Below are 25,023 nucleotides of genomic sequence, written 5' to 3' on the forward strand. Positions count from 1 at the left end.
CCTGTGTGTGCAGCTTCCAAGGTGCCGCTCGACCAAACCTCAGATCCCTGCCCGGACTCCCCTTTCTCTCCTCCCCCCCCCCAATTATTCTGGCATTCTAACATTTAAAAATGAAAAGTTTGAGCTGGTCTGATATTCGTGCGGAAACACCGGCTTTGGAGCATTTACCAGACAGAGAAACCAAAGACATTGTTACGTTTTCAATCACACTTCAAACTCTGTTTGGGAGCACGGCTGTGGTAAGTGAGCTTTTGTGCTGGCAGCTTGAAGCACCATCAAACTGGCTAAAACCAACCTCGGAAGATCAGCAACTGGGGTCTGAGGGGATCTCATGCTCCACAGCATCAATGATACCCAGGCTGACCCTTGCGGCGGCAACGCATGACAGCAGCCAGCTGCACGGGTTGAAGTAACCGACGGTTGTTCTCAGAGCAGGAGTTCACCAGGACTCCTGCGTCCCAGTTCCTACCGGCTCAGCAGCCAGTTATGGCTAAAATGGCAAAGGCAAGACAGGCCCCAGTATCCCCTGTGCATCTCGTACCGAGTGGTCTGAACCCTTTCACACACGCCCAGAAGGCACATTTCTGCTTCGCAGACTAACATCATTACCTGCTCATTAACTGGTCGTTGTGGTAGAGATTACGCATTCCAGAACTCTCCACGTGCAAGTTATTTTATTTTAACCCACTGGAAGTGGTAGTCATGCTTTCTGGCTGGGAAAGAGGGAAATGGATCGGAGTTTCTTAGCATGAGTACCCACGGCCCAGAAGTTCACGCACAGCCTTGATAACTTGGGGCACACCTGGCCATAAGCATCCAACATATGAATGTTCATGAAACACTTTGAAGGAATGCTTCCATGTAGGCTCGTTGGGCCACGAGGTGAGTATGCAGTATGCGGTCAGAGGTTCTAACAGGCTCTAAGTTAACACCAAGTTGAAGCACTACTACAAGGGCCCTCCTCCGATGTCTCAATTTGTTCTTCATCAGTTTATGCCTATTTAGTGATCCCTCTTCTAATGACCTTGAGCTGAACAGCCTTTAGGCCAGGTGCCCATTACTGACATGTCCTGCTGCACATAATGCCCAATTCTGATCCTCGCACATTCTGTACCGTAGGACACACGGCTTAAAAAAGATGCCTCACTCTGATCGTAGAAAATAAAACTCACATGAACACCACAATAGCCGAACAGACACATCAGATAGGCCAAATAAGCATGCCCTTGCTCCTTAAAGGGTACACTACACTACCACATCTGAAACTTTCACTAAAGGCAACATTTGTCTTCAAAAGACTGATGGGCAACAGGTGTGAGCTATCCTGAAAGCATGCATTGTTATAGCACATGCACAGACTTCCCTAAACACAACTGTATTGTTGTTCATCAAATCTCTACAAAAGCCATTGATTGCTCCAGCAGGTTTTGTGACCTAATAATATAATCCCAGTCAAACAGGTAGCAACTAAAGAACCTGATCGATGTGACACTTTATACAAATAAAGTACTCACAAAGTGTGTTGAAAAACATTCTTCCGGTATTACATTTGGCGACCAGATGGTTTCATGTCAGCGAAACACCACGTTTCCATTCCTGCAATTAGCTTTCACACATCATTCATAAGAGTGAAGGTCCAATTGGCTCAATGAAAAAAAAAACCGATGGGACAATTCCCAGAATGCACTGATAAGTTAAATCAAAACTCAGAACTGGAAAAGTTGTATCCGGTTGATATGCAGTCACTAGGTCCAGCGTAACAAGGATGCCGTGGACCCCTGTACACGCAATGGAAATGGGCTCTATGACTGCTGCTTAGTTGGTAAATCACAGCAATTTTCAGGGTTGAATGTGCCCTGTGTGGCCCGGCGTCACTGCACCTGCTGCACCAATGGCAGCTGAGCCCCTCACCCTACTCATAGCCCCCACTGGTGTGGGTTGCTGCGCTGCTGACGCACAATTCTCAATTCTAATATCTGACTTGCACCTTTGTTGCTGAAGTTGAATCTTGGTCACCAGCCTGCACGCGCACATCATGCTTAGGTCTTTAGCCCACCAGGCAGCCCTAACCCATGCATCACACGTGAAACCGATCATAAAGCCTAGAAACTGTGATCAAGCTCGTTTCCCCTGAACCCTGGCCTTATAGCTGCAGCGCTTCGTAAACATTTTGTTTGGCGAAGCTCTGATTTACATAATGCACTCGGTATGGTGCCGTTTGTAGTGCTGCGGCCTAGCCTGAAGACCGCGATGCTCTGCTAAAGTTTAAAGCAACAGCAGAGACACGCCAGGGGACCAGAAAAAAGGCACTGACGGGCGGGGGGCGAGAAGCCGTCTGTCTAGATCAGTTTGCAGGGGTGAAAGGTGTGCGCCGATGGCGCTGGGGTGTCGGGGTGAGGAGGCGGAGCAAGGGTTAAACATTCCCAGTTACTTCCACTTCCTGCCCCTCCTCCTCATGGGAAAGCAGCAGGGCACGTCAGCTAGCGCCTAGGCAGTTTCAGGCTTGCCGCAGTCGCTGGTCCTTTTCCCGCTGTTTGTTTCGCATCAGGCGGCTGCATCTGCTGAAAGGGACCGGCAGGGCTCCGGTTACTGGCTGCCATGTGTTCCCTCATCCCTGAAAAACCACAGAGGGCCACTTCATACAGTATGTCAACAGCGCCTTGAAGCCCTCACATGTGGCTATGGCTTCTCTGCAGTTTTCGCGTTACAAACGTAAACCTTTAATGTCCTCTAGACAGACCCTACGTGCAGTGACAGCTTCGCCGGATTCCTGCATCTGCGCCCCACTGATGCTTATCACCCAGTCACGCAAAGCACTTTATAAGTTTTGCCATATTTCAAACTTGGAACTCGCAGCAAAAACACCGTTTTGTGCCGCGCTATGCCTGATAAAAAAAGCATCATTAAATGTCATCACACCCCGAGATAGGTGCATCAAAGAACCCTTTATGTCCTAGCGCGTGACAAAAAATATATGCACTTCAACATTTAGGCGGGGGGACCCCCAGCAAAAAAACAAACGACTGTCTGGTGTCAGAAAATCAAGCAGTGTGCCTCTGGAGTTAAGTGCTGGTAGGGTTGTGGATGTGTTCAAGGAAAGTTATTCTGCTCAACGTTCAGCACCCACAGTAAGTAGCCCCGCTCCCTGCCACTAAATTCGACTTCAAAGCTGAAGAAACATGCACAGCTCAGGTAACTGCCGGGGGAATGCAAGTCAAAACAAGATGCTGGGAAAATGGTCCATTCATGCCCTCTTTTTGGCGGCCACAAACTCACAAAACAGGGCATGGGTGGCAGAGGAGAAAATCAAACAAAAGGGGGGGGGGGGCACCTGGGGAGGAGCGCTTCTCTTACCTCGCCCCGCTCCACCGAGGAGTCGCTGCCGTACTTCACCCCGATCCCAGAATTCATGATTTCACTTTCCAGGCTTCCCGGATTTGAACGGCTTTCCTGTTTACGCTCCACACTTTCCGCGCTCCAGGCACCCCCCACCTTTTCCTGCCGCGCACACTTTACTCCGGCATGCCATTTTAAGCCACATTGTCACAAGTCGGGCGCCTACAAGTGAGAGAAGGCAGCGCAGGGGAGGCTGGCATCCCTGGGAGCCTCCCGCGCTGCGAGCGGTGCCAGGCAGACTGCTCGGCCACACGGCGGCGGCCAGGAGCCCCGCAGGCTGCAGCGCCCATGTGCAGCCTCCGCAGCGCCGCCTCGCTGCCCTGCCCTCCTCCCGGCGGGGTCTGATGCCGGGCGCGTCCCCTCCACGGGCAGGCAGCGGGCACTCGCCGGGAGGGCTCCGCCGAAGTTTCCCCCACCACACCCTGCCCACCGGCCTGCACTTGGAAGTGGCTGCGGGGCTGCCACAGCTGGCTCGCAGCTGGCTCTGGAGTGCACCGAGAGGGCGGTACCACCGGAGTCTGTGCGAGGGGCGGGGGCGGAGGAGGGAGAGATGCGCGTGACGGGGAGCCGGAGCCGGTTTGAAATGGCCAGCACTGGACCACTTCTCTGTAGCCACAATTACACCCTGGGTCACCGAGCTGTGGCCGGCCGGCCAGCCCATGGAGTGAGTACGCGCTGGGAGAAACCCGAATTTGCTTTTGAAGGACGGCGGATAAAAGGCACCTTTTGGTCCGCCCGCCCATCATCGATTTGCAGAACAAATGTACTCGGCGGTTCGCACACCTGTGCGCGTGTAGGGGGCGGCGGGATGTGTTGCGGTGCCCTGTGACCGGCTCAGTTAACACAATCCGTTTGGAAGAAGCGCGTGGCGCGGTCCGTAGTTCACAGCGTAACAGCGCATGTGGTGGAGGTTGTATGTGTCTGCGCATCAGAGGCCGCAGGTGAGAACACACCTGTTCTATCCTCTCTGCTTCTCGCTTGAAGTCCCTGCGCGGGCTATGGCGAAGCCATGCTCCTCTACCAGCATGGGTGTCAAGCCTCATGGTCCAGTTTGCGTGTGTGAGTGTGAATTTGAAGGGGAGCTCTTTCATATTACTTGCTTGAGTGCTTTTATTGAACAAACTGCAGGTGTATAAAAACCCACGTTTCACAGTCCACTTTGAAATTGGGAAACGATTTCACAGTTCCCATGCAGTATCGATTTCATCATCATGATGATAGCCCCAAAACCCCCCTCCTGAACGGTATGGTTGTCAGGTCTACTATGATTATGATGCATGGTGGACCTAATTATGCTGCAAGGTATCCATTGTTTTACTGTTCATAGTCTAATGTTAACACCACTATCCTAGATGTCAAGAGTGATGTCAATATGATGTCATTTAACATGTCATGAGTGACTAATTTAAGTATTTTTTTAGGAATTTTTTTGTGACCATAACTGCACTTCACCCTTTGATGGTTTCATTGAGTGTTCTTATTTTTTTCTTTGGGATATGATTAAATCCCACAAAATTCACTGAAAAAGTAAAGGTTAAAGTGTAGTTAGGGTTACAAAGCAAAACCCCAAAACACAAACATTTGCCAGTTATGTTTAGATAAGCTAACCATAACTTTTAACCCTGTTCTGCATTTATTATGAGCTTACATGACAGCTACCAGAACATGTTAAGACTCATTGAAGATGTCATTGATATCTCAAATGACATAATTGATGCCATTACTGATGACATTTATGACAGTGCTTTTGGCAGACTATGAACTGTACATTAAACAAGCAGTGGTAAAGCCAATAGGTCTCACCCATACAATAGCTTTTGGCTTTGCAAATGTCTTTTAGCCATGTTATACTGCAGCGTGGCTCTGTAGCATGGCAACAAGTAAAATTCATGTGGCACTTAATTTTTAATGACCCAGTGTCCTAGTGATCGAAAAGCGGAGAGAAAAGAAAAAAATAAATAATTTCTTTCTTTATAAACCCCTCACTTACCAACCTGGTTGGTGACATGCTTCATCAACGGGGTCCACCTGAGTGACTGAGTGCCACTCAGGTGTGCTTCGACGCCTGCAACTGCAGAGGAGCTGGTTGTTTTGTGAGTTGTGAAAAAGGGAGTTAAAAAGTGTTCTACATGTACTCCCTATAGTCTTTTTTCTGGAGTCAATGTGACAATTAAAAACAAGTGGGATACTTCTACTGGCGTGGTTTGACCAGAAAGTATCAGAATTATAGTGAGAATGTGGTCAACATGTTTCAACCTTTTGCAATTGTTAGGTTTTCGTCAGGACCAAGTGAGGTGAGCCGAGAGGTCTGCGCAAGCTAAGGCGGTCCCTGACTCAACTATGTGCCAGACCGTGTACATACGGTTTAGCTTGCTTACAGCCTTCTGTGTAAGGAAAAAATCTGAAACAATAGAACAGATCATAATAGTTGCACAAGGGTACACATTTCTTGCGTTAGTTGCTCCAACATATTGTATTTCGTCTCAGTGAGATTTTATGTGTGCCACATACAGAGTACGGGGCGTGCAAAGACATATATAAGACATGCATGCAGAAGTACACCGCTATTTAGAGGTGCATACTTGGTCTGACCCAGCTGGATGCCTTTATATTTAGTACATACCCCCTCAACATTCACCGTTATTAAAGTGGGTGTCATACGATCCTAAAAAATTTCTGGGGACGCTATGTGACTGGTCGTAGTCATTGTGTGTCTAATGCCCTTGAATCGGGCATTAGACACACAATGACAACGACTAGTAACATAGCGCCCCCAGTAATTTTTTAGGAGCGCATGACACCCACTTTAATAACGGTGAATGTTGAGGGGGTATGTACTAAATATGTAGGCATCCAGCTGGGTCAGACCAAGTATGCACCTCTAAAAAGTGGTGTACTTCTGCATGCATGTCTGATATGTGTCTTTGCAAGTCCCCTACTCTGTATGTGGCATACATATAATCTCACGGAGACAAAATACAATATGTTGGATAACTAATGCAAGAAATGTGTACACTTATGCAACTATTATGCTCTGTTCTATTGTTTCAGACTTTTTCCTTACACAGAAGGCTGTAACCAAGCTAAACCGTAAGTACATGGTCTGGCACATAGTTGAGTCAGGGGCGGGTGCGCCTTAGCGTGTGCAGACCTATCGGCTCTCCTCACTTGGTCCTGACGAAAGCCTAACAATTGCAAAAGGTTGAATCATGTTGACCACATTCTCACTCTAATTCGGATACTTTCTGGTCAAACCACGCCAGTAGAAGTATCCCACTTGTTTTTAATTGTGTCACATTGACTCCAGAATAAAGACTATAGGGAGTACATGTAGAACACTTTTTAATTCACTTTTTCACAACTCACAAAACATCCAGCTCCGCTGCAGTTGCAGGCGTCGAAGCACACCTGAGTGGCACTCGATCACTCAGGTGTGTTAGAATTAAAATAACAAGCATAAACATTACCTGCGCCATCTTGTCTGGCGAAAGTTCTTTCATTAACATAAGCCGCAGTCATTTTGATCAACCGCAGCCATTTTGTATTATGATGTTCACCTCTTTCTCACCCTGCCCTCACTAGCACCCATCTGGCCCTCTGACCAACCCTGATATGTGTGCTGAGGCCATAACTAACAGGCATGCCTTTGATGGTATCTTCAAAGAGACATTCTATTGCCACAACAACCCTTAGCGCCCTTTGGCTAAACCACCACCTCTTCCTGTCCTCGATAACTAATGAACTTTTGCATTCTTCTCCCCTCCCCACACTTGTGTACTAACCAAAGACTAGGCTAGCTGTTTATTTATCCTGGTACTTCCCCCGGTTTGGGGCAATGAAGCCATGCTGGGTCTTGAATGCCCACAGCTGCCTCTGTCACTTCTGACCCTCTGCCCAGTTTCCCAGGGTATGTCCCACCAGGCACAGCAGGGGCATCAGGGAAAGATAGAGGTGACTGAAAGAGAGGGACCTGGTCTACAGTGCAGTCATACGGTGCCCGATGGGCTGGTCTGACAGATCAGTGTATAGACCGGCTTTTAGGTCGAGCCTGGGCAGTGCATGCGCTGCTCTGCGAGGCATGCTGTACTCAAGTATCTACATGAAGCTCCACCCACTCTCCGCCCATATTTTTCATTGGCTTGTGTCATTGTCCTTTGTAAATGGTTACTTCTGAATCATTAATAGGCTTGTTAGTCCCTACTTAGTGCCGCCTTGTCTTCATTTGTAACCTCTCATAAAGACTGGCCCTTTTACTTCAGTTACATGGTTTATCCTCTTTAGTTTGAAAGCACTATTTTCTTTATTAAGTCTACCCTACTGCAGACACAACATGCTTTTCTGCAACATTTGGCGCGCCATGCACAATTTCACTTTCTAAGCAGCCCAGTACAATGGCGGCCGCTTCTTTGAAATGAAATAGGTCTCGCCTTTACAAGAGTTTGAGCTATTGCCATTGTAAATGAAAATGCCTTTTATTTGTGTGTTAATTATCAAAACAGATAAGGAAAATGCATGCCGGTCTGGGTACACAAACCAGCCCTGGCAATACAGGGGGAGGGGAGTGCTAGTGAGAATCACTGCTGGCTGCTTTAGGACTGCTGTCACTTTTGTTACTGGGGATCAAAATTGCAGCACTGCTGCAAAACCGGCCCCCAGTAACAAAACTGCCCCCACTGCTCAGAAACCAGCCCCCACCCTTCCGGCCCACCAGGAAAACGCCCGGTGATAAAGATATTCTAAATTCTTTGTCCCTGCCACCTGCATTCATGACCTCTGACACCAGGAGTTGCAAGGGCTGGGCGTAGTGCTAACATATCAAAGAGTAACGCCAGGGCTGGCGGTGCACTGCGAGAGAGGAGAGAGAGAGATAGAGAAAGCGCGTGAGAGAGCAAATGCGCGCGCGCGCGCACGACAGAGAGGTGAGGTGAGGTGAGGTGCGGTGAGGTGCGGTGAGGGGGCAGTTTGATTATATTTTCATCTAACATTAGGAAAGCTGTTCCCAGGAGAATCTGGACATCCTAGCAGGGATGGTGAGCGAGTGTTGGGTTCTTGCAGACAAGAAAAATATGTCAAATGTACTTCCAGTTTAAAAAAATGCTTTATTGTTCCTATCATTTAAAGGCGTACACATGGCATTAAAAAAACTTAGTTATCAAAATACCAGAGACAAGGCAGCCTTAGGATCACAGAAAATAAATCAAACATTAATCACGTCTTTCCTTGACTGAAAAAACCCAGCCCCTGGTTCCTGCTTCTGCCGAAGGAGGAGTTGAGGTAGGAGGTGCTGAGGTGGGAGGAAGAACCAGCCGGAGGTAGCGAGTGCCTACGTCTGTGTGTTGTGAGAACCCACATGGATGAGCCTCGTCATAGAGCGCCTCGGTGCTCCACCCAACGCTAGAGGCTGGCCATTGGGAAACGGCGGATGTGCACCACAGGCTCCAGGCTGGTCTTGCACGACACGTCCCGCACATGGATGCGGGGAAGCTGGCTGGCAGGTGCCTGGTGGCCGCCTCCCAGATCTCCTTCAGGGAGCGGCCCAGGTGCAGGTAGGTAGTGAGGGCCAACGGGCTTATTAGGGGGCTGGTCCGGCCGCTGCTGCAGCTACCGCCGCTGCTCGTTTCATGCTGGTCGTTCCTGCTGGTGCTGCCCGCCCCGCGCCCGTCGCGATGCCGCTTTATGGGCGCCCACTTACAGTACTCACGTTTCCTCTTGGCGGGGGGCTTAGTCCGGCCGGCAGAGCCGGTCTTGGAGGAGCGAGTAAAATGCAATTTAAAACAAGGTGTGCTGTGATAGCCGGAAAGGAGCACTTCAGTGCACATAGACGAGCCTTGGAGCCGACTGGGGAGGGAAAGTGAAAGTAACGCTGCATGCTGACTTGCCTCCTAAGGGGGACAGGAGATGTGCGTGGTGCATTCACATTTCCAGCCCGGCCTGCGCGTGCCCATCTCCTGTCTCCCTTGAGAGGCAAGTCAACGACAATAGATCTCGCTGGCGACAGCGCTTTTGCGCTCCGTCGCCAGGCGAGACCTAAAAAGGGGGTGCTATGGCTGTATGCAGCAATGGTTGACTGTCAGCGTAGAAAAGGGTGTAGGGCCTGTGACCAAACCCTGCTGTGTATGGGCAGCAGGAGTTGTCCACTCACAAACGTTCAATTAAAGTCCTGGCTGAAGCCCAGATTCTGTGTTCAATGCCTGCTGCACACAGGGGTTGGCCACTTGTGGAGGGTGGGCTCAGGGCCCAGCCTTGGGTCAAACCCTGCAGCCAGCCCTTCTTGTGCACAGCTGAATGTCAGATTAGCCACACATGGAGGATTAACTGTAGGACCAAAAGCAGAGTATTATATGAAAGTTCATAAGCAGTGCATGTCAGGGGTGTGAGGTATAGATAGTATTCATTGGTATTAGATTTGTTTTGTAGCCATAACTGCACTTAAACTGTGTTGCTTTCAGTGAACATCTAAGTTTATTAAAATGTATCTTAAGGTTTTGTTATCAAAGCTAACCATAACTTTAATCTGTTTTTTAGTGAATATATATATATATATATATATATATATATATATATATATATATGTTTCCCACTGTGTCCATGAATGAAGATGTACCCATCGACAGAGTATTTCCATTCATATGGCAAAACTGGCATTCCAATCTGCATATTTTGAACTGCCTTACGTGTTTTTCAGACTACCATAGTCGTTTTTCACAGGCTTGAAAAGCGGGCTCACAACTGATACTGCCGACCACCAATTGAATCCCCAATTGCTTTTTCTTGCCCTCCAATGAACTTTCATAAGTGAATCAATGCATGCTGGAATTAGTAGCTCAACATTGTCCAATATTACCCTCCAGTGGTGCTGTGATTCCACAATAATTAATTTACAGTAATTTTCATGCCCTCCAGTGGGTTGCCAATGTCATTGCACAGTTTCCATTTTCCTTTCCCTGGTGTTCCGTAATCGGCTTCGATTGTTCCAAGCCATGAACCTGCTTTAACTTTCAGCACGGTGGTGCAATCTTCACAGCAGGACTGCCATCAATTATGCTCCCTACTGTGTCCAAAAACGAAGATGCACTCCTCATCAGAATATTTCCACTCATATGGCAAAACTGGCATTCCCATCAGCACATTTTATATATGTATCTCATATGGCCAAGTATTGCCATTGATGGGCATTTGTGACATACGTCTGAAGGCTGAGTGGTTTCGAAAGGTACCAGAAACCTGAGATGCCAATATAGGGCTAAATTATGTATTTTTTATATTACATGTTTATTTTGGCATAGTTGGTTTGAAAAAGGTGTTTTTCAAATAGGTGAATGTTAATTGAAAATAGTAAGTAAAATACTGGACCATACTCTGACTGTCTGCAGTAAAAAGAAGAGAACAATACATAATTATATTAAGGATGCAGAATTTTGGAAACAAAAACAGCCTTTGCATTGTCAAAAAAACCAAACAAAAACCTAAACATTGTGGTGCTATCGGAACCCTTTGTAAACTGTCTCTTGATGAGAACACCTTCAACAATCTCTCCTTTCTGCTATCTAAATCTGCTTAACAGGTCAAAGGGCGTTTCCCCCATCAATTCTATATTTCAAGTAAATAATTATGTTTCCCTTTTTTACTACACACAACTAAATAGTATATACCAGTATGTCACTCACTGTTTTGGATTTTTTTTAACAACTTTTTTTCAAGCTAACTGTCCTTAAATATTAAACACGTAACACAAAATACACAGCATGGAATATTTAATGCAGTTCTATCTTTCAATCCAGGGCTTCTGGTGACATTTACACATAATTTGGTGTTTGGCCTCATGGTTCAGGATGTCACTAAAATCTCACAGCACTAACATCTCACTTTCTTTTGAAAAGGAATTTTTTGCTTGCTAATATCGGTGGCACATTCTGTGGAATTTGCACAGAAGCTTGAACCTTCTAGTTAGCACACCTGGCTAAGTTTTGGTATGGCACGTTTTCAGAAGATGTATTCAGTGGGAGAAGTTAAAGTGACAGAGTCAAATACGAATTATTTTCCGCTTTAGCTTCCATAGGAATTGTTGCTCTCCAGTACAGCAAAAACTGCTTATCAAACTAAACCAAACCTGGCATTAAATAAGAACTTTACTTAGAATAGACACTTATTGTAGGTTTGTGTAAATCCAATCAGTAGTTTTTGAGATACCAGCATTACAAAGGTGTCACATGGACTTTGAAGGGTGGATCATAACACTATCTTGGCCATTTAGTTGATAAATAAACACATCCTATCGGAAAAGGGCACATTTTTCATGTGTTTCCATTGTGGGATCCATTGATCATTAGACAATCTGGTAATCAGGATGATGATGTGACTATCTAGAAACAAATGCAAATATTTGTTGCAGTGGCTATTAAAGTAAGCCAGACACCGGAGCCTGGATCTCCCCCCCCCCAAAAAAAGTGTCCGGTTGGAAAAGAGTTAAAAGGAAACATGATAAACCCCACCTTCGAATAGGAACCTGGGTACATCTGGTAGAGAGGAAAATTATGTTTCCCAAAGAATTATTCAGATACAGACAGGAAGACCAGAGTACCAAAAATGGTCAATTGTAAATCTGTGGACCAGAGTGGAGATTCATTCAAAGCTTAAGTAATCTTCGCATAAAGACCAAAAGATAATACCAATAACTGATCTTCGTTTGCAAATTGCATTGAACATCTAAACAATCTATTATGTACGTTGAGTGACTTCCTTCCAGTGGCTTCCCTTTTAACCACCGGAGGCAAGAGTCTAGTTATATTGTCCTGTTCTCCATACTGCAGATCAGCATACCCCATACCTCCATTGTTCTGACCTCTTCTCTAGAAGTTCTGCTACAACCCATGGATCTGTATAGAACTCCATCTCAATGTTTAGCTGCTTTTTTTTAATCCACTCTAATTTCAATGGTTGTGTCTTCCGCATACTGCTCACTGTGCTCCAGCCACCTCAGTGGGTTTCCAGATTAAATGTCTCATATTCAAAGGCTATCAGATGGACAGTATTAGATTCAATCAAACTACACAACGGAAGAGCAGATATAGAACACCTACTATCCCAAAAAGAGGGAAAAGCGATATTATGCCTGACAACCTGAGAAAATGTTATAAGTAAAGCAAACAAGTTCCATACTATGGAAAAGAGGGGCGTGGCCAAGATGGCGGTTGGATAGGACGCATAATCACGTTCCTACGGCTCCGCCACATCTACGCTTTATTTTGCTGCCCATTCCTGGTCCTAACTTGCCACAAGGAGATCTGGGCGGTCCAGAGGAGTCAAGGCGGTGCGTGAATTGCACCAGAGTGATGGCTCTTCCAAACCCTGGGTCGTGTCAGCTGAGACGGGGCGAGGCCCAAGCATCGTGGAGCGACTGAGGCCGTGACTGCTGGAGGTGACCGTGGAAGCGAGCAGAAGTGGCAACGGAGTGCTGGCTTCTCTAGGAGCCCGTGCCGTCCCATGAAACCTGAGCGATCGAGTTAGTGGTGGAGAGCTACGAGCGCTAGGAGAGCCCTGACCGGCAGAAGATCGAGGTGCCAGAGAAGGAGAGGCGCCCGCCATCTTGAGGCCTGTATCAGTGTCCTGCGGCGGAGTACTGGGAGGTGCGGCAGGTCCCTACATTGATTGCTGGCCTGATTCCGGGGCGCTCTGACCTCCCAGGAAGCTCTGGAGCTGCCCCTTTCTAGCTGGAACACTTTGCAAGAAAGAAACACAGCACTGAGGCCGGCTGTTGAGGCCTGGTGGTGAGAGACGGAGTCCAGCGGCCACTATCTCACGACCAAGAGTTCGCTTCTCAGGCCTGTCACGGTCCGCCGGGTGAGTGGGGAATATTGGGCCGCCCCCTTGTGTCAATACAGCCTGCCGGGGGGGAGGGAGGGTGCAGACCCAGCTTTCCTTACAGCTTTGGAATTCACCTGACCTTCCCCGCCACGAGTCTTCATCAGCGACTGGAACGCTTGATGATTGGCCTAACGGGACATATGAGTGGGGGGATGGAAGCAGGGCGCTCGAGCATATGATGATACCAGATGATACTAAGCCCCCCACGCGAAGCACATCCCATGAGCTACAGGCGACGCTAGCCAGTACACAGACTGAGTGTCAACGCCTCTGTGCTGGTGCGGCCATTGGGGAGGGAGCGACCCCCACTCTTCGTATTGCTTTGATACCATTTGGTCTCTCACACTGTAGGCCTGGATAGGCACCTGGAGCCCTTTGCAATTGGACTAGTGGGGCTTCTGAGACACTCTGCAGCTGAGGTGGGTGTCCTGGAGATAGTACCCTAGTAGGAGAAACAAGACAACCTTTCTGGGACGCAGATGAACCCGGGTCACTACACAGCCTGCAGATATGGGGCCCTAGCTGAAAGTAACTGTGGCCTAGAGCTTTGAGACCAGGAGAAGTGATAGTCTTGGAGACACTCGCTTGGGGTAAGCGGCTCAGTTCCAAACACTATAAGTGGGAAAGACTGTGGAGGAGGGAAGCCAAGCGGACTGAGAACCCCCCAGAACGGTGGCCTCAGAGCTGTGTGCCCCATTGAGGGGCTGAAGGGCCTTGCAAAGCATCATCCCAACGTGCTCCACGCGTATTCGAAGTGATTGCAAGGCATCCAACGGACCCCCAGATTTTGGGTATATCCCCTTGGGAGACGAGTGGGACCCCACCACACCATATGCTCTGGCTATTTCAAGATTGTGATGACCCGCAGAAGACAACCAAGACATGAAAAGTTAACTTTCTACCAACCTGAAAGAGATTAGACGTGATATAGCTGAAGTAGGCGAGCGGGTGGCGACATTGGAGGACCTCAACACTAGTAGGGACGAAGAGATCGCTATGATGCAACAGGATTTGATTTTTCTCCAGGAAGAACACATTGACTTGCATGCACATGTCGAAGACCTGGAAAATCGCTCTCAGCGAAATAATGTAAGGATTAGGGGAGTTCCTTGGCAGGCCGAAGGAGACTGTCTTAGGGCATATATCCTCGCTCTTTTTCATCACGTCCTGGGTAGTGATTATACCAAGGATATACAGATGGATCGGGTACACCGGGTGACACTGCCAAGAGGAAACAAAGCTCCACCACCAGACATCTTTGTGTGTGTCCATGATTTCCAACTGAAGGAGAAGCTCATTCGTACAGCACGAGACAACCAGTCTATCCACTTCCGAAGTCATGCTCCCACATTCTTCCAGGATCCAGCGGCGTCTACTCTGGTCAAGAGACAATAAGTCCGAGCCACAACCACTCACCTCCGAGAACAAGGAATTTCATACTCTTGGGGTCATCCCTTTCGTATCATCTTCAAGTATCAAGGGCGACAGAGGCAACATCGCTTCCTGAAGGAGGCACAGGAGGTGCTGGGACTGACTGACACCTCTGTGGCTGAACAAGGCAGCGGTTCCCGGGAGAATATTTTGCAAAGGCTCCCACGATGGCAGCAGGTCAGAAGGGCAACCTCTAAGCTTAAACCGGATCCAGCAACGATGGCCAAAGAAAGAGAACCAGTGATTACCTCACTGTCCCAATCTCCAGACCGTCAGATCTCCCCCTTGAAATGACTCACTAACGAGCACCGGAATAGGTTACTCGAGTCGGATCCGGAGGGACCTATGGAATCAACTTGAGGACCCCGATGATGGACTACACCTCGCTTATTGGGGCAGGCGGAGAACTAGGATATGAAAGTCTTCCACTGTGCCACGACCCCCATGGGTTTCCCTCTGCAGACAAACTATTGTCATTCTGTGTTCCATATGTTTTGGGTCAAAAGGGGTTTATTCTGTTTTATGGGTGTTATTTATTTTATCTGCACCAGTCACTATATTTCCCTACACTCGCTCACTGATGTTAACGCACATCCAACATGGTATGCACCACGCTGCACACTAACCTAAACACCAAAGTATGGGCAGGTACTTAAAAATTGTAAGCTTCAATGTGAGGGGATTGAATAATCCGGTGAAAAAGTCAGCGATCCTCTCCCTATTAGAGAACTCGGGTGGAGACATCTGTCTCTTACAGGAGACACATCTCTTCTCGAAAGACACTATGTGCATGCAAACGCCTCACTTCCCACAGCAGATTTGGTCCTCTGGCCCTGCTAAGGAAAACGGGTAGAAATCCTGTTTAGAGCACATTTCCCTGGTAAGGTAGGGGCCACGTTAGCTGAGATACAAGGGCGATTAGTGCAATAAGAATCATTTGGGACAACACATACATCACAATAGCCTCGATATATACCCCCAATACACACAGCTGGAATCGTTTACACTCAAAGCCTTAACAGAGGTGCTGGCTTCTCCGGATGCAGCGGTTTTAGTGGGAGGGAATCTTAATCTGGTGATGGATACAGACATGGATCGGTCTGGGCAGAGATCGATCCAGGCGTGGCCTTCTCCCCAGGTGGGTTGGGTTGACTTGCAGGCAATGCCCTCCAGGATGTTTGGAGCACTCATCACTCCAGGGTAAAGGATTACACATACTATTCCACGGCCCACAAATCTTATGCACGGCTAGATCATTTTCTCACCTTCAAATCGCTAGTACACCGGTTAGCAGACTCTTCTATTGAGCTGAGATCTCTCTCTGATCACGCTTTAATTGCGGTTAACATTGCGCAAGTCATGGCCAAACAAACCCTCCTAGATGGTGCTTGATGGAAAGCCTTTTACAATCTCCAACTGTGGTGACGGCGATGAAAGCCAAGCTGATAGAATACCTGCAGATCAATGATGTAGGAACTACCCCCCTGGCGGCTGACTGGGTGGCATTGAAACTGGTGATGAGAGGAGAATCTATTGCAGCTTCTACAGCAGAGAATAGAGCCCGCTAAGAGAAACGCCAAGAGTTGGAAAGAGAAGTGGTGGAAATGGAATCCATACATAAAAGAACCATGGCCCCGAGAGTGTGGCGGGAGCTAGAGAAAAAGAGGCTTTTATTAAAACGCCTAGACCTAGATCAGGCGGAATATGCACTTTTGAGACTACAACATGAATTGTATCTCAGCAGTGCGGCAGGCTACTGGCACAATGGCTTCGGGCCAAATCACTGGCGTCATCGATAACAGCGATTAAAAGATCTACAGGTGAGGTGGTCTATGCTGACCCGCAAATAGTAGATGCTTTTAGATCCTTCTACCACTCTCTTTATACAGGGCAGGACCCCCTTGAGGTAGAACCTTGTTCTTATTTGGAAAGCTGCATACTCCCTAGTCTGTCGAACTCTATACCCAAGCAACTAGATCAACCAATACGGATAAAAGAGATCATTTCGGTGATCTCCCGTCTAAAACTGGGGAAGGCCCCTGACCCAGACGGCTTCTCAGCCTTGTTTTACTAGGCCTTCTGTCAGGAGCTCATACCCCTATTGACTAGATTATTCAACTCATTCTCTGAGACGGGATCTGTGACTGATTCCATGTCAGAAGCGGCTATCTCTGTAATCCTTAAACCATCTGAAGATCCCACTGAATGTGGGTCATATCGACCCATTTCTTTATTAAACGTTGATGCAAAAATATTCGCTAGTATCCTAGCAGCTCGTCTCAATCCACTGATAGCAGACCTGGTGGATCCCGACCAGGCCTGGTTCATTCCTACCAGACAAGAGGGGGATAATACTAAACGTCTTTTCCACCTTATGGACAGTGTTCAGAGGTCGCGTAAACAAGCGCTGTTCTTCTCAATAGATACCGAGAAGGCATTCGACAGATTGAGCTGGTCATATTTATTTGACACCCTGCGGTACTTTGGATTTGGCAACTGCATATACCGGGCTACTAGGGCCTTTGTCCGAGTGAACGTGACTACTTCTGCTACCTTCGCTATTACCCGGGGGACAAGGCAAGCGTGCCCAATGTCCCCCCTCCTATTTGCTCTGTATATGGAGCCTTTCGCGCAACGCCTGAGGGACAACCCTCAGAGGGAATACAGTTTGGGAAAGACATTCAAAAGGTCACCTTATATGCTGATGATGTTATACTGTCGCTTACTAACCCTCAGTCTACCCTGGCAGCCTTGAATCTTGAGCTAAACAACTTCGGTGCCACTGCAGGCTTCAAAGTCAATCTAAATAAATCGCAAATGCTAAATATGTCGCAACCTTTAGTGGACAGTGTTCGGCATCCGTTTCCGTTTCAATGGACACAACAAGATGTACTGTACCTGGGTATTCGATTGGCCCCGACTAGCCACAAAACGGTGGCCCTAAACTATTAGAGCCTGCTTGACCATACATCAAAAGCATTGGACAGCTGGTCCCGACTCCGGTTGGCCTGGTTTGGAATGATCGAGGCTGTAAAATGACGATTTTACCCCGTATCCTATACATTTTTCAAACGATTCCCATGGCTCCGCCAGCAAAATCACTGAGTCAACTGCAGTCACTAGTTAATAAATTTGTATGGGGAGAGAAAAAGCCACGCTTACCGTTGGCCCAAATGACTCTCCCTGGGAAGGAGAGAGGGGCAGGGCTTCTTATGATTCACTGATATTTCCAGGCATCGTGCCTACGCTACATTTTGAAGTGGAACCGACCCCTTTCTGAAAAACATTGGAACTTGATGAGCCAATCTGTGGCAGGAGTAAACATAAGGCGAGAGATCTGGCTGCATCGCAAACACAGGGCATGGGGACTGTACTCTTCCCCACTTACATCCTCAACTATGAAGGTTTGAGATGCAGTGGCGGGCAAGAGTGGCTGGACCAGTTTTCCATCTCCAATGACCCCAATAGTGGACAATCTGGACTTCCCCTCAGGACAAGACTCAGCAGTGTATCAGAGATGGAGGGAGGAGGGCTGTAAAAGGATTGGCTCCCTGTTTGATACAAAAGGCTTGATTCCATTCAAACAGCTGAGACGCAATTATGGCCTCTCCCCATCGGATGAGTTCCTTTATCCCCAACTGAGACACTGGGTTCCATCGTCCTCCTCTCGTGGTGGGGCATCACAGCAGCTAATGTCATTTGAGAAGTGGCTGGTATGCAAGAAGGGGGATAAGCATCTCATCTTGGAGTTGTACTCCATGCTTTCCGTAGGCAACATAGGGAGACTAACACAAGGGCAACTAAGGTTGGAAGCATAATTGGAAAGGACACTCACTGACAAAGAATGGGCTGACATGCACTATCGGGCATACCATGCAGCGCATAACGAGGCAGGCTCAGAATCCGCATACAAAGTGACATCGTACTGGTATATGCCAGCACGAATACACAGCTGGGACAAAAGCAAATCTGAGGCATGTTGGCGGGGCTGCGGGGTGACCGGATCTTTAGTCCACCTACTACGGCATTGTCTCAAACTACAGAGCTACTGGATGGAGGTTCTAGATAATACAGACATGGCATTTGATACTTCCCTTTTGAGATTCCCAGCAAACACCATCCTGGGGCTATTGAACCCTCAGACCTTCCCCCTTCGCTCCTTGAGGGGCAGACAGATTACGTTAACCTTATTAGCAGATCGTCAAGTAATTTTGGCACACTGGGGGACCCCGGTCATTCCTGAATTAAGCACCTGGCTTCAGAAGCTATGGCATGTGCTGGCTATGGAGCGTTTGCCCTTGGTGGTTGACCACAATGGACAGGCATACACTGAGCTATGGGATCCTTTTCTAAAATTTCTCTCTAAAGAGCTGAGGGAGATCACATGCCCCAAGTATCTACAGATTCTACGGCTGCTGCCGCAAGATGCTCCCTAACTCACATCGCAGCGGAGGCCATGGAAAACATTCAAGTACCCTTTCTGCTACTCAGGCCCTAAGAGAAAAGGGTGGGGGGTGGAATGACTAGTACGGACTAAAGGGTGGGGGGAGTTGTTTTGTTATTTAAAGTTTGTTTACTTTTTTATTTATAATTTTAATTTAGTTAACTGAGTCAATGTTGATAAACTCGAGCAACAATTCTAAGGACGCTGCTGGCCCCAGGGTTGTAGGCATACAGCTGTGTAATTTGCATGTGAGGTAAGCGCTGCCGGCCAGTGGTTGTAGGCATTGAAGCTGTATTCATATATTCAGATTCTCTTTGATAACAATAAAAAGATTGGTTCCATACTATGGAGAAAACTTTGCCATTCGAGAGGGAAGACTTCTGTAAAATCACCATAATATCAGCACCATCACTGTATGTTAAGTACACCATTTCAAAGAGCCACAGCCTAGTACAAAGCAGGTTCACAGAGGAACAGTGTGCTGCTCATCACAAAGTTTATAATCACACTGTGCAATTTTAAACTACACCATGGACCTGGCCATTGTAACTTGTTTTTAACTAGTGCTCCTTTACCTCATAATACCATTCTCGCGAGTTATAGCATGCCAGTGTCACCCCCCCCCCCCCCCAAAAAAAAATTGCAAGTGGACTGGAAAGTACCAAAATGTGATAAGTAGCAGATGGATGTCTGCCTACTTTCTCAAAAAGTTCTAAACCAGATTAAAAGAAGTTGTACACCATGACTGGTGCAAAAATGCGCTTGCTGAGAAGACATGGACCTATGTCTCTCAAACAGATTCTCTCACAGGACACAGGAATTAAGCAAGAAAAAATAAGTGTGTGCATGGTCAAATATAATATGTGCAGTGGTCCCCACTAAATAATAAGTAAAAAATCCTATGTCTGTTTCCCTTTCACAGAAACTGGAGATTAAACCCTTACTCCATGTAGGTGTGATTCTTTGTTATACCCTGTACCTCACCATTTAAATTCTGTAGTAAATCATAAAAGAACAAGTACTAAAAGAAACATAATTCCTATTTCAGAACACTGGACCCACTGACCCAGTGAAGACTCCAACCTACAGTCTACTCAATAGGCTGAAACGCCTACTGCCGACAATATTTGCACTATAAAGAGGAGCCTTTTACCAATCATTTGAAAACCTTTGCAACTCACTCTTTTAACCTCTCCTTGATGGACTTTAAACTAGCCACAACTTCTAAAAATTAAAATAATACTAGAATCCACTTATCATGCAACTAAGGTTTTCATTATCTGAGAATGATGTACTGCTGATTTAAGTGCTTCACCCCAATCACGTGGCTGGGCACTGCACAATCACTCAATCAAAAAAAAAAATCTTTTATGCAGTGACATTTTAAAACTTTGACTTGTGCAAGGTATTTTATAACTGAGCCTCTAAAGTAATGAATGCAATGAGATGGGCAAAAAAGCAATCAACAAGAAGTTTTAGTTATATACTCGAGACCAAGACTAAATGGTGTTTACTCACAATCTAGGGCTCCACCTGTGCTGTTCAAATTTGGCAATTCTGTACAATTAGTAACTGGGTATAAATAATTTGGTACCCTGCAGTCTTCACTAGTGAAGAGTGGCCAAATATCAGTTTCCATGCCATTGAAAACTACACAGGCCATTTACGGTTTATTTCACTAGAAATATTGTGAAAAGAGAGAAAAATTAATAGTCTATGCCCAAACCATTACGGAATCGTCCTTTGTCCACTAGTCTGACTTTGTCGTCAATGTTTTCAGCAATTCAGATGTACTTGGCCATTTTGACCTATGTGCTGCGACACTTGAACATTAAATCCAGATTCCTCTTCAGCATGAAATGAAACATGCGTATACAGATAGTCATGGAATGCCAGAAGGCAGTTGGCCACTATGTAGGGAAACATGGTACAAGGAACAATTGTGGGATACAACACCCTTAAAAAATACGCTCCTCAATGTCTGTAAATAACAGCAGCTGTGGGGAAACTGAAATTCCCCTCGGCAGGAAGCGATACTCAAAGGGGAAACGGCCTCAGGGTAGTGAGGCTTCAACCCATTTGTCCAAGTGAAACGTCAGAGAGGGAAGTGATGTTTTAAGGCAAAGGCAAAGTGGGCTCTGAGCCGCTGGCTCAGGACCCCAGCCTTTCAGGAGGCCCCCTGATAGAGCCAGCTTTGTTCTGCAGAGAGTATTGCCCTGATGACCTTGAGTAATTCTTAAACCGATTGTTTTAAATGCCGTTTTCCTTTAATTTATTTTTAATGTGGATGATGTGTCAGTCTATTGCAGACATTTTGCAGAGAAAGTATGTGTTTATGTTTCATCCAACATCCATAAAAATGTTATTTTAGATCACAACAGGACCTCACATATAAGGAAAGGGAGGGTGTCATCTAGATTATTTGCAAACTTAGTGAGGTGCTGCTGTGTTACAATATTGAAAACACACATCACTATCCCTGAATATTACATGTATTACATGTAAACACATTTACAATGTCGACCAGTGTGGCTATGCACTGTCGGTGACTTGGCCAAAGAGGGCATGAAAGAGCAGAAACTGAAACATAAATTTCAAAGCTGAATGAACAGGGGGCCTCTTAATACACATGGCCCAAGGCCCCGAAAATCCTTAAAATGTCCCTGAGAGAGGGTGGAGAGTGCAAGAGACACGAGAGAAGAGCAGCATGGATGGGAAAACGGTGGTACGGATATGCATGCAATCCTTGTCATTTCAAAATGTACATCTATATAGACAGTTTGCCATCCTTTTGTGATCCAAGTTCCCAGCATTTGAAAATTTGAGGGAGCTGAGTGACTAAGTAAAACAAGTCATGCTGCTCAGAGCTATTGTAAGATTCCAGGACACTTTTCGGCGATTCGCCGTAGATAAGAGAATCTATTTCTGCCTCTGAGCATTCATCGACAGCAAAGCGTAAATAAAGACTGTAATCAAGATGCGACGACATGTACGAGCCAATTCTGACCTCATCAGAGAACAGTCTGCTGTCATCAGATGTGGCACTCACACTGCCCGACGTCATCTAATTGCGCCTACATTCATCATCAGAGGGAAACTGATTATTCTAGAAGCTGTTATGAAACTCTTCCTTCACCGTCTGTTGTAGCAGTATTTGTACATTGTTTCCTGGCTTTAACAGAGACACTGTTTATTATCACACCACACAGCAAAGAATAAATTGAAGCCTTCACAACATACATACATGGTGTTTATGCAAACAATTTCCTTTGTTTTAATACTAAAACCGAAATGTATTCAGAAGAGAGAAAAGGCAGGTGATTGTGAAAAGTGTGCCTTTTCTCCACTGCATGTTGCTCTCATTGCCTGGGCTGCTATAGCTGGCACTCCACTCCCGGCCCAACACCACTCATCACACCGCAGAATGCCTCGTCACACATAGACCAGAAAACACCCCGCATTCTGATGGACCGACAAGGCAAAAACCAGATAGGAGAGAGGAAGGAATGCGGTTGCCAAAGTCAACTGTCTTGGGATCTCTGAAACAAGACTACAAATGATCGTGCCAAAATAAGAAGTAGCACAAAAAATACAAAATACCATTTATAAGCGAAATCATCTGATCGCAGATTACCACCTCTTGAACAATCGTCTCTCATGAAAGGACACCGGTCATCATGGCCTTAAAAAGATGGAAACTGGAGTATTTTTGAGTGATGCATGTCACAAGGAGAGAGTGTTTTAGACAAAAGGACAAAATATCTGCCCTTTCCACTAAGAAAACAGGTCAAAAACACTTAAACGTGATCCCTGGTAAAAACAAAGGAACCATAAAGTAGTAACCAAGATGAGGGTAGGTTCCTTCAAACCACCTGAAGAATGGCTAATGTAGGACTATCAAGTGAAGAGCATCATGGTATGTGAAACATTTTTGTAACACTGGTTTCCAAGAAGACATTGTCACAAATAAATGTCTGAAGGCCATTCTGCCCACCGCCGCTGTTGAAGTCAAACTAGAGCCAAGAGTTTCAGAAACGTAGCTGGTCCAGGCATGTGGCTGGGCTATTGTCAACTCAAGTTGTTGAATTTGCAAAATACAACTACACCAGTTAGACTACAGCTTGCCAACCCTACAGGTGGAGATCACAAACCTCACCTTCTCCAAATTGCCTACGCAACCCTCAACCGTGAAAGTGGCATTAGGCAGTGTGCTTTCAGTTTCTCTTTACATGTCCATACATTAATCATATTTTCTTGCACCTTTCCATCGTGACAGCTCCTCTATAGTCAGGAATGCCTTTTTCCCTAGTCCACCTACAAAAGAATTGCACTTCTGTTAGCCACCAACAACATGGTCATCAATTCAACCCTTGTAATTTGAAGTAGATTTGATTAGTATAATGGGAAATAAATAAACCCTTGGTGTAATTTCACTCTAAACAAGTAGGTTGGGGCCAAAGACGTTTTATAAGAAGGAAAAATGAGAAGCAACAAAACCTAAAAGCAGTTTAGACCTAGAGGTCTCCAGATTTAGGCTTTTGGAAATACATTTAAGCGATTCCTGGATAATGATCGTACATATATACATGTGGGAGGTCACTCTTGCCTTTTTAAAGAAGCACAGAAAGAGATACTGCTAGCTAATAGAAAGTCTATTATAATCTTTCTGTTTGCTGGATTATTAGCAGTGATCACAGAGTTTTGGTGAAGGGGTTTAGCACAGTAGATTCAACTTCCTTAATGACTTCACACCCAATAATACCTCACCAACCTCAGAAGACATTTACATTACGGAGAAGGTCACTGATCACCCACCTACAGCCCGGTAATCAGAAGTAATTCAGATGGCCTTTCCTCCTGTTCCTATGAAAAGTACTGTAATCGAACGGAAAGCTGCAGAAAAAATGTAATACTTGGCTGCAAGAGTTATTTACACTATGACATGTAATCCTACGGCACTACTACTCTTCTTTAGGACAACAAATCACCTACTACATTATAAAAAGACCTGTGAGGCCCCAGGGTTATATTTAGCTAAGAGCCTATGGGAAACATCTTTGGAAGATAGAACATTAGACGTTCCTCAAGATACTTTCTGGACGAAATTAAAGTCAGCTTGATCAGACTGACCATATATCGTTTAATTCTCAAATCTTCATTAAGTCAGAAAGATTCTGCACAGTTGCCCTGCAATTACAAACCCCCTTTCCACCTGCAAGGCAACAGATTAACACTTTGCCTTAAACCAAAACAAAGCTCACTTCCACATCCCTGCAACGTAGAAGCTCATAAAATATGTTGAGTTTGCACCAGGGCAGGTGTACCCCTAGTACAAGGCTCCGTTTGTGGCTCAAAATGCACCCAAAGAGTATTCACTAAATTCTCGAGGCTGGATTCACCAATGCTACTTCCAAGTCTCTAGCATTGTTGAATTGCATAGATCTGAATGCTCTTTAATACCCGTGGACTGGGAATCCACTTCACAATTAATTTATGTATTGACATTTGATAGTTTACATGCACCCTTTAGGAACCTCAATCACAATCTCTTTACATTTGCTGCTACTTGTGAAGGAAGCAGCTTATAAGCTTAACATGTATGAGGTATAATTTTCCACCCTTTCAGTTTCCTTTGAAGTAGCCGTTCTCCTATGCTGGCAAACAATTTTCAGCTAAACATTTTCCTACTTAATGATATAACACTGCATAATGAATGCAACAACAGTAAGAATGTATTTACTCACCCATCGAGTCATCAGATCTATATTCATTTACCCAATGATATGGTAGCAGCTAAGCTGTGTGTATGAATATATACATTTTAAAAGCGGTTTCATCAAGGAGGAATGTGAGTCACATGTAAGTGCAGATGGAAACATGGTTAGCTA

The 25,023-nt window shown here is 46.1% G+C and overlaps 1 protein-coding gene across 2 annotated transcripts in view; it reads right to left on the reverse strand.

Moving 5' to 3' along the window:
* The window catches only part of MCC (MCC regulator of Wnt signaling pathway), a 1,280,822-nt gene that overhangs the window by 807,960 nt on the left and 447,839 nt on the right, over positions 1–25,023 (reverse strand). The window contains exon 1 of one of the 2 annotated variants that reach the window (XM_086961034.1): positions 3,355–3,909. The exons of the other annotated variant lie outside the window; for it this stretch is intronic. Coding sequence (XP_086817160.1) covers positions 3,355–3,411 — 57 coding nt within the window. The 5' untranslated portion in view covers positions 3,412–3,909. Of the gene's footprint in view, positions 1–3,354; positions 3,910–25,023 lie in introns of those variants that run through there. 2 annotated transcript variants of the gene reach the window in all.

The sequence above is a fragment of the Lissotriton vulgaris genome, chromosome 3_1, assembly GCF_964263255.1.
Source record: "Lissotriton vulgaris chromosome 3_1, aLisVul1.2, whole genome shotgun sequence".
Taxonomy (NCBI): Eukaryota; Metazoa; Chordata; class Amphibia; order Caudata; family Salamandridae; genus Lissotriton; species Lissotriton vulgaris.